The following is a 9,812-nucleotide window of genomic DNA, read 5'->3' on the forward strand; positions in this document are numbered from 1 at the left end:
GAGATAGGCTCGACAGATTTTATTATCTCTGCTTTATAAATGAGGAAACTGAGGTTCTGAGGCTCCCAAATCTCTATCTACAACCCTTCTCCTAACCTTTATAAACCATATTCAAAGTCCTCTGGGCCAAAAGGAACTGCTGGTCCTCTGCTATTTCTGATTTTCCTCCCATCATCCTGTTTGAGGATGAAAACCCTGGAGTCAACTTTCCTCTCCTTTACCCTCCATATCTAAGCAGTCTCCAATTCCTGTTCCCCTTCATGACGATTCCTAAAACCAACTGCTTCTCTTCATTCCCACAGCTATTTCTGTGCTTCAGGCCCTCGCCACCTTTCCCTTAGACTACTGCACGGCCCCATCTCCTTGCCCTCACTCCAGCTCCATTCTATTACCAACTTTGTTATTCTAGTATACTGATACAATTGTGTTACTTTTATCCTTCCACATCTCCAAAAGTTTTCCATTACCCCATAGGATAAAAGTCAATCTTCCGAGTATGGTGTTTAAGATCCCTCATGATCTGTCCCTTATCTATCCCTGCCTGCACTGTCTAACAGAAATTTAATGTGAATCATGGATGAAAATATAATTTTCTAGGAGCCACATTAAAAAAGAAAAAAGAAAAAAGAAATTAATAATAGATTTTATATTTTTATCTATCAACTAGCCCAAGTCTATAATAATAGATTTTAATTAACCCATTATATCCAAAATGTTATCATGTCAGTATCTAATCAATATGAAAGTTATTACCAACATAGTTTGCATTTTTTCATACTTAGTCTTGGAAACCTGCTGTGCGTTTTGTACTTATGCCACATCTTAGTCCAGATGAGCCACTTTTTTTTTTTTTTTTTTTTTTGGTAGAGACAGAGTTTCACTTTATGGCTCTTGGTAGAGTGCCATGACATCATACAGCTCACAGCAACCTCCAACTCCTGGGCTTAAGCGATTCTCTTGCCTCAGCCTCCCGAGTAGCTGGGACTACAGGCGCCTGCCACAATGCCCGGCTATTTTTTGGTTGCAGTTCAGCCGGGGCTGGGTTTGAACCCGCCACCCTCGGTATATGGGGCCGGCGCCTTACCGAATGAGCCACAGGCACCACCCCAGACGAGCCACATTTTGAGTGCTCCATAGCTACTTGATGGCAACTGTATTGGGCAGAGAAATTGTAGGTTCATCCTCCAGCATCCCTCCTCAGGGGATTTGATTTTGCAGTTACGTGGAATCACACACGCTTGCTCCAGCCATACACACTTACCAAGCGACATGTTCCCAAGCGAAGGCCATGTTCTTGCTTCTCTTTGCCTGAAATTCCACCTCATCTCCACCGAGAGAAGGCACCATCTCAAATTTTGCCTCATTTGGGAAGCCCTCTGCAATTATCATGAGCTGAGTTAGCCCTTTCCCTCCCTCCTTTGTGAACCTACAGCACCCTTATGTTTACTGAACATATTACTATGAATTGAATGTGTGTTCTTCTTGCTAATAAGGGGTGGTCTCTCTGATTTTCAGTACTTAGCTCATAACCATTGCTCAATATATTCTGAATTTTAAAAAGAGTGAATCAATGAGTTTATATGCCTATGATTGTACAGCTAAGTAAATGATGGGAGTCTTTTGTTCTTTCTCCGGCCCCTGGCCCACAATTCAACCCTTAGAGAGTCATTCCTCTAAGGGCCTGTTAGTCACCACAAGTGCTTGTTTATTAGCACTCTGATGCCCTCAGGTGGGGTGCCATCTCAAGTCCATAGCCATTTCAGTAGTAAGGATTAGGAGTCTAGACTCAAGTTAGGAAATCCTCCTTTGTTTCAGTCTCCATGGTAAAAGCCATACGTTTGGGAGAAGTCTTTTGTTTTTGTTTGTGTTTTGCAATATCGTTAGTGTCTCACTCTGGTAATCAGGACAATATTATAAGTGATACTAATGATTAGTATTTATTGAATTCCATGTACCAGGCATTATCCTAAGGGCTTTATTTGTATTAACTCCAATTAATCCTTATGACAGACCAATGAGGTTGGCTTTCTTATTCTTACCACTTTACGGATAACCTGAGGCATAATGAAGTGACTTGCCTAAGCTCACACTACAAGCAGGTATCTCCTCTTACCACCTCTAATGCCAGTGTCCTAATTCAGAAAGACCAGAGAGAAACTCAGTTATGGAGGGCAGATGTAACATGCTTTATCCAGCTCACAGGCGGCTAGTGAGCTAAGTTACATGGAAGGGCTGCCCTTATCCAGCTCCTGGCGGCCGAGCAACTGAGTTACACAGAAGTCCACATTCTGTGACTTGCAATCTCCTGGAGGCTGAGGATGTAAGTTACATAGATGGTCCACAATCTTTGTTCTGGCATCTGCAACCCACACAAGGGATAGGTCCTGTGCCTTTATACCCAGGGTAGCATAGAGGCAAGGGGGCAGCAGCAGTTACATAAACGTAACATCACTGTACACAGTTATGGCTCTCTAGGAACCCACGGCGCCTTCCCATGGGGGAGAAAGCCCAAACAACTTTCTCTGCCCCTACATCACCCAAATTTGTTCTCACTAATTTTTTTGTTTATTTTCCTTTTATTTTTTCTTAAGTTATACCTTCACTAGCTGACTATATCAATAAATATATTTTGAATGCTTCTATTTTTATTACAGTCACTTGCTCTGGAAGTACACTTGGAATGGGTAAGTCATTTTTCTCTGGGTAAAACAGAAGGGAAATTTTGTTGCTGCCTCATGGGGTTAGTTAATGAAGTCAGAATCAAAGCTGACTCTTCAGTCAGAAAAGCAAAGCCTTGCTTTCTTCGATGAAAGGGGTTCCTGCTCACCCATCCCATAACTTTTCTCCCTTAATGTAGTTCCTCCTCTGAGATTCCAACAGTTGAAATGACTTTCTTTGAATTGTGAAGCCTTTTCAGTCTTCTTAGGGTCCCGCAGGAAAACGTAAATGTTTTTCAAAGGGGCAGCGTTTGATCTCTCATACTTCAGAAAGTAACTTCCCGCCTGGCTGTACAATGGAATCACCTAGAGAGCTTAAAATTAACTGAGATCTGGGTTCTGTCCCCAGCAAGTCTGGTCTGGGATGAATACAGGACAACAAGATTTTTTAAAAAGTTCCTCAGGAGATTCTACACTATAGCCAAGGCTCAGAACTGCCCCTTTAGAGCAGAGTTTACTGTGCACATAAATCACCTGGGGCCTTGCTAAAGCTGGCTTCTGATGTGGGAGGTAGGGTCTAAGACTGTATTTCTAACAAGGTTCAGGTGATCCTGAGACTGCCCTATGATCACACTCACAGTAACCACGAGTTGGAGGGAAGTTATTAACAGCCTGAAGAGAGCTACAATGTTTGCTTCTGGTTTGCATGGGAGGGCATGCCCAGTAGGAAAACAAGGGGTGCTGGAATAAAGATAACCTTTATTGCCTCCTCTGCTTGCTCTGGGCTGATCTTGTCTAGGCTATTTTGGTTGCCTTCAGGGAGAGGACTCTTGGGCAGGGCAGTGGAGATGAGCCAACAGAACCATGAATGCTGACCCAGTAAGGTGCATGTGCTGCTTCAGGAGGAATCCCTGTCACCGTCTTCTAGGGGACAGCTTGCTTTGGAGCCTTAGGAAGAACCCAAGGATATTTCTCAAGTTTGTAGTTTGATATCCCAAACTACAGAACTTCCCTTCCTCCCCCAATCAGACATGGCTGACTTCAGAGGGTGTGAGTGGAAATGAAGGCTTTTTGCTAGTAAACCCTACCAGACAATCTCCCAGGTGGGGCTGAGTCCCCCACGCCCCCCAACTCCTTCCACTGGTTGGGACTGACTGGGTCAGGAGTCTCTTTCCACTGCCTGTTCCCGGCCTTGGCTCCTGGTCCATTCCTCCTCTGAGTGCATCAGGACATGTGCTTTCTAATTCCTGCCCCACCTGCAAGTCTGAAATAAGTACAATCCCTAGTAATTTTTCAAGAGCCTTTGTTTCTCATGACTATAGGTAAACATATCTGGCTTATTTAAAATGAATTGGGAGCAAAGTTATAATTATAAAAAAAAGTTAAAGAATCTCCCAAAGTACTGGTGACTATAGGCCCTGGTCTTCAGTGAAAGGTACCTGGGACCAGGTCTGTGTTCTTAGAACCTGTTTCTAGTATTCTGGTGGTTTTAAATCAGTATTTTAATAGTATTAACCTTCCCTATGATTTTGTTAAAGAGTTACAATGCTTAAAAAAAAAGATTGAAAACCATTACTTTTAGACTCAGCATCCCCACAGAGCTTATGGGAAATGTATAATCACAGTCCCCACCCTGACCTACTAAATCCCTGGCTGATTCATATGTGTGTTGAAGCTTGGGAAGCACTGCTTGGGTACTAGTTCTCTAACTTTGCTATGTGTCGGAATCTCCTGAACAGCTAGTGAATGCAGAGGCCCAAGCCCTATCCCAGTGAAAGGCCTCTGTGTGTCTGTCAGGTTCCCAGGTGATGCTGATACACATGAAGTTCAGGGGGGCGGTACCTGCGGCTCAGTGAGCAGGGCGCCGGCCCCATATACCGATGGTGGTGGGTTCAAACCCAGCCCCGGCCAAACTGCAACACATGAAGTCCAGGGAGCACTGCTTTAAGTCACTAGTCCCCTCTGTTCCTTTGAGTAGCCTGGCTCTTCTCTTCATTAGCAAGGCTCAGTCTTCAGTCTGAAATCTACCACTCTCTTAAAGTTGACCATGCAAGACCCTCAAAACACAAGAGTAAGCCAGGTCCCTACAGTCATCTGGAAATTATTATATCTAGGGGGAAATTCTAAATTTCTGTCCTCAAGTTCAGTTATTTCTCTTCCCTGTATACAAGGGCAAGTCAAATCAGGTCCCTTGCTAACATGGGAGCCTCTGAATATGCTAAAGGGAGCCTCAGGAATCTGGGTAGTCTAAGACTTTGGTTTTTTGACTCTTGGATTAAAGCTTTTCAACAATATCAATGGACTTTTAAAGAATTAGATCTGCATTCAAATCCTACCATTATCACTTGTCCTTCATCAAGTCGCATCAATTCTCTGTAAGCCTAGGTTTCCTCACCTGGAAATTGAAATAAATAATAATCACTTCATAAAAGATAATAATGGTTGAATGCATTAGACATTATTGGACACAATAACAGGCCCATAGTCAGTACTTAATAAATGGTAGCTATAATTAATTCACGATAAATTTAAGCTCATGTAATATTCCATTACATTATTAACATTTTAATATGCTACTTCAACTAAGATATATACATTTTAACCTCAGTCCTCAGAATACATAACTCACGGATTCTCAAAGTGTCATCCTGAGGCCACAGCATCAACATCATTTGGGAACGTTTTAGAAATGCAATTTCTGGGGCTCTACCACAGACCTACTGAATTGGAAATTCTGAAGCTAAAACCCAGCCATCTTTGTTTTAACCAGCCCCTCTGAGTGAGTCTGATGCATGCGAAAGTCTGGAAACCACATCTTTAATTCAAGACAGCTACTTTGATGGTGGAAAATTCATGCAGATTGGGTCGGAAAGGAAGACAGTCTATTTGAAGTGACAGAAGGGGTTTCTGCTCAACATCTCTCCATGGGGAGATCATTCGTCTTCAGGATCCAGCATGTGTTCCTTTCACGTTCTGGGGGAACTTTGAGGAAGTTTCCTCTCTCTCTTTTTTTTTTTTTTGAGACAGAGTCTCAAGCTGTCGCCCCGGGTAGAGTGCCGTGGCATCACAGCTCCAGCAATGCTTCGGCTTAAGCAATTCTCTTGCCTCAGCCTCCCTAGTAGCTGGGATTACAGGCGCCTGCCACAATGCCCAGCTATTTTTTTTTCGCAGTTGTCATTGTTGTTTTAGCTGGCCTGGGCCGGGTTCGAACCCAACAGCCTTGGTGTACGTGGCCGGTGCCCTACCCACTGAGCTACGGGCACCACCCATGAAGTTTTCTCTTTCCTTAACATACTTAGCAGTAACATGTTTATGTTCTCCCTACACAACTCCCTGAATCAGTAAAATTCTGGAGTTCCCTGAGGAATACAGCAAGTTGCCGTGGTGGTGGAAAGGAAAGTTCCTTGTCCTGAGTCAGCAGTCTGAGCTCAAAGAGGATTCATTTCATGAAGCAGGAGATCACCCTGGTTAGTTAGAACCTGCTGGTCAGTTTGAACAGTTCTCCCCTTAAGCAGTTCAGATTGTCTTAGTATCCTACTTACTTTGAAAAGTTGCAAAATAGCATTTCTTTTTTTTTTTTTTTTTTGAGACAGAGCCTCAAGCTGTCGCCCTGGGTAAAATGCCGTGGCATCACAGCTCACAGCAACCTCCAACTCCTGGGCTCAAGCGATTCTCCTGCCCCCGCCTCCCAAGTAGCTGGGACTACAGGCATCCACCACAATGCCCAGCTATTTTTTGGTTGCAGCCGTCATTGTTGTTTGGTGGGCCGGATTCCAACCTGCCAGCTCAGGTGTCTGTGGCTGGCACCTTAGCCGGTTGAGCCACAGGCGCAAAGCCATAAAATAACATTTCAAATCAAAATACTAATAAAATCTGAGACATTTGTAGTTTTTAAGAAAATGCTTGCATATCTAATGTGTCTTTCTGTCTCTTACCTTCCTTATCCGTTTCAGTCATTTACAGAGGGAAGAGAAATCCAGAATGACACAGTGAGCCCCAGATAAAAACAGACACCTGACCAAGTGAGTAACGTAAATTGATTTTGTGTGATTCTATGGCATTGTTTGTCTTTGTTTTAAAAATTCTTTCCATTTCTTTTGCAGAGTTGTCTCAATTGTTAGTGATTAGAGATGGGAAAGCTCTTTTAGAATACAAAATTTCTCTAGGATGGGAAAAGCTCCTTTTACCTTTTTAGAGGAACAACTCTTGACTCTGCTTCCTGTGAGCAAGGTCAGGTGTGTCTTCACCCTCAGAAGAGTTCAAGATCTGCTGTGGCAAGGATGCTAGTGAAAGGGATCCAGAAAGTTCTCTGAAAGGCTGCCAGACTAAGCCAGCACACTGTGAGAATCCTGAAAACATGAAAGTCTGCTTAGCAGAAATTTTTCTGAGCTTTCACATCCAGGCACATCACACACTTCACAAGTGTTTCACAACACCAGCACTAGCCATGTCGCCGCCTAGTCATTCAGGGGCTGGAGTAGTCCTGTCCAGAAAAGTCAAGCCACGCACACAGAGACAAGCCTCATCTTAAGACAGTCTGATACCAGGATGCCAGCACAGGGTGGAAAGCAGCAGCTTCCGGGGCAACCTGCAGTAACAAATGTGTTCACTGCAGTGAAGGGAAACTCAGCTGCTTGCTGGGATTGCTAAGCCAAAGCATCAAGGGATGTGACATTCTCGAGAGCATCCAGGAAAGCAGAGCAGCTGGCCTGTTGCTAGAAGGATTGCAGTTATGCTTCTGAGTGAGCAAAGGCGTCAGACGGAGGACAGCGACTGGCAGAGCCTCTAGCTGTGGCAGACTGACATCTACGCATCTTTTCAGGGCGGGACTGTCCATTGTATTGGCTGTGCCTCCCACTCACAACGTAACTGCTTTTTGATCTTTGGAGAGGAAAGGCAATGATATATAACATAAATCTGTTGTATCTAGAAAAACATCTGTCTTTCTAATGCCAGTAATCTAATTTAGAAAAATAGGGCAAGTGGGACTTGTGTAATAACACATATGAACACAACTATAGCACTTACTTTCCAAATGTATGTATGGCTGTGGAGCCAAGAGTGTCTGTAGTTGGGAACAACCTTAAAACTCTGCCCATAAGGAACTGGAACATGGAGTTAGGCTTGACCTAAGCTTGGAAGAGAGGGCAAACTTCCCTTTCTGTGTCTCCTCAATGTCCTATAACATGAGAGGTGAATGCTTTCTTAAAACTGATCAGAGATCAGGCGGCGCCTGTGGCTCAGTCGGTAAGGCGCCGGCCCCATATACCGAGGGTGGCAGGTTCAAACCTGGCCCCGGCCAAACTGCAACCAAAAAAAAATAGCCGGGCATTGTGGTGGGCGCCTGTAGTCCCAGCTACTCGGGAGGCTGAGGCAAGAGAATCGCTTAAGCCCAGGAGTTGGAGGTTGCTGTGAGCTGTGTGAGGCCACGGCACTCTACCGAGGGCCATAAAGTGAGACTCTGTCTCTACAAAAAAAAAAAACAAACTGATCAGAGATCTTCCCCAGAGCACCTACTCTTGAAAAGGAAATAAGCCAAAGGCATATATCTTTAAGAATGAAGTTTAAAGCATCAGAGAGCACACACAGAGCAAGGCTGAGTTCAATTCACTTTGTTCCTACACACCAGTAAGTGAACAGGAGTTAAGCTAGGAGCATGGGCCGCACTTGGGGAACTCATTACTTATAAAAATTCCCAGGTTATCTGGGTGTGGTGGCTCACATCTATAATCCTAGCACTCTGGGAAATGGAGGCCAGAGAATTGGTTGAGCTCAGGTATCTAAGGCTAAGCTCTTTGGTCAGAATTCCACAGAAGATGATATGAGCTACACTGGGTGAAGATGAAGCCAGTTTAACACATATATAGCACATACTACATGCTTCTAAGTGCTTCCCAAATATTTATTTGATACTCATAAGAATCCTATAAGTAGGCTTGGCACCTATACAGTGGTTACGGCACCAGCCACATACACCGAGGCTAGTGGGTGTGAACCCGGCCTGGGCCAGCTAAAGCAACAATGACAACTGCAAAAACAACAAAAAATAGCTGGCATTGTGGTGGGCACCTGTAGTTCCAGCTACTTGGGAGGCAGAGGCAAGAGAATCACTTAAGCCCAAGAGTCTGAGGTTGCTGTGAGCTGTGATGCCCTAACACTCTACCAAGGGCGACATAGACTCTGTCTCAGAAAAAAATAAAGAGAGAGAGAGAAGTAGGTAATAATATTATAAGTATAAGTAGGTAATAATATTATCTCCTGTATGAAGATGAGGGGGAAAGACTCAGAAAGGACAGGTAGCTCTACCATGTTCACACAGCTAACCAGTTCAAACATAAATTTTTAGGGAGTTGGGTAAGTAGCACTGATTAGACCTGCTAATCTGTGTTATCTTTATGGAAATTATTGCCCTAGACCATCATTAAGTCATCAATTACTAGTGGAGGCTACCTGGGAATAGCATTGTAAGTGATCTGCCCTAACTCATGAGTTTGCACATTCAGGCCTCGGTTATTTTGAGTATTTGCTCTGTGAATATACAAAGCAGCTTTTCGTCTCTAGCAGGTGTTTGGTAGATTTTACCTTCCATTCTGCTGTGTCATGTTTAGAGAATCCACGTCATTTATGGATTGAAATTTGTTGAAAAGTAAAATAAAGGAGACTTGGAGATACAGCTCAGGGAAGTTATGTAAAAGTAAGGGAACATGGGAGGACAGGCAATATTATACCATTGAATGGGCAATGGTCTTGGCATCAGATGGATCCAGATCTTATCATATCTTGAGATTTTACATGATTTATATCATCTCTTTAAGCCTCAGTTTTCTCCTCTGTAAAATGGCAATAGTCATCTTGCTGGGTTGTGAGGTTTGAGACAATATACTCATATTCAGCACACTAGTGCAATGAAACTGAGTTGTTTACACAATGCTAATAAGAGAGAGAGCGCACCAGAATTTGCAGGATGTAGACCTATCTGCAGAGCAATAGCCAATGCTTGTTCTACTGTTGTACGGGCCACTCTGGAATCTGGCCTTTAGGAGCATGAGCACTTAGTAGAGTGTTTGGCATACATGTATAGTAAGCCCTTGGTAAATATTAGACATTAGACAGTAGTAGTAATTAACCATTTCCACTTCCTGTGTGACTAACACA

At 43.6% G+C, this 9,812-nt stretch overlaps 1 protein-coding gene across 1 annotated transcript in view; it reads left to right on the forward strand.

Moving 5' to 3' along the window:
* FNDC7 (fibronectin type III domain containing 7) overlaps nucleotides 1–6,679 on the forward strand; it is a 30,987-nt gene extending 24,308 nt beyond the window's left edge. The window contains exons 11-12 of the mRNA XM_053592022.1: nucleotides 2,655–2,684; nucleotides 6,611–6,679. Coding sequence (XP_053447997.1) covers nucleotides 2,655–2,684; nucleotides 6,611–6,642 — 62 coding nt within the window. The 3' untranslated portion in view covers nucleotides 6,643–6,679. The remainder of the gene's footprint in view (nucleotides 1–2,654; nucleotides 2,685–6,610) is intronic.
* Nucleotides 6,680–9,812: the final 3,133 nt, after the last annotated feature.

This window comes from Nycticebus coucang, chromosome 5 (assembly GCF_027406575.1).
Source record: "Nycticebus coucang isolate mNycCou1 chromosome 5, mNycCou1.pri, whole genome shotgun sequence".
Taxonomy (NCBI): domain Eukaryota; kingdom Metazoa; phylum Chordata; class Mammalia; order Primates; family Lorisidae; genus Nycticebus; species Nycticebus coucang.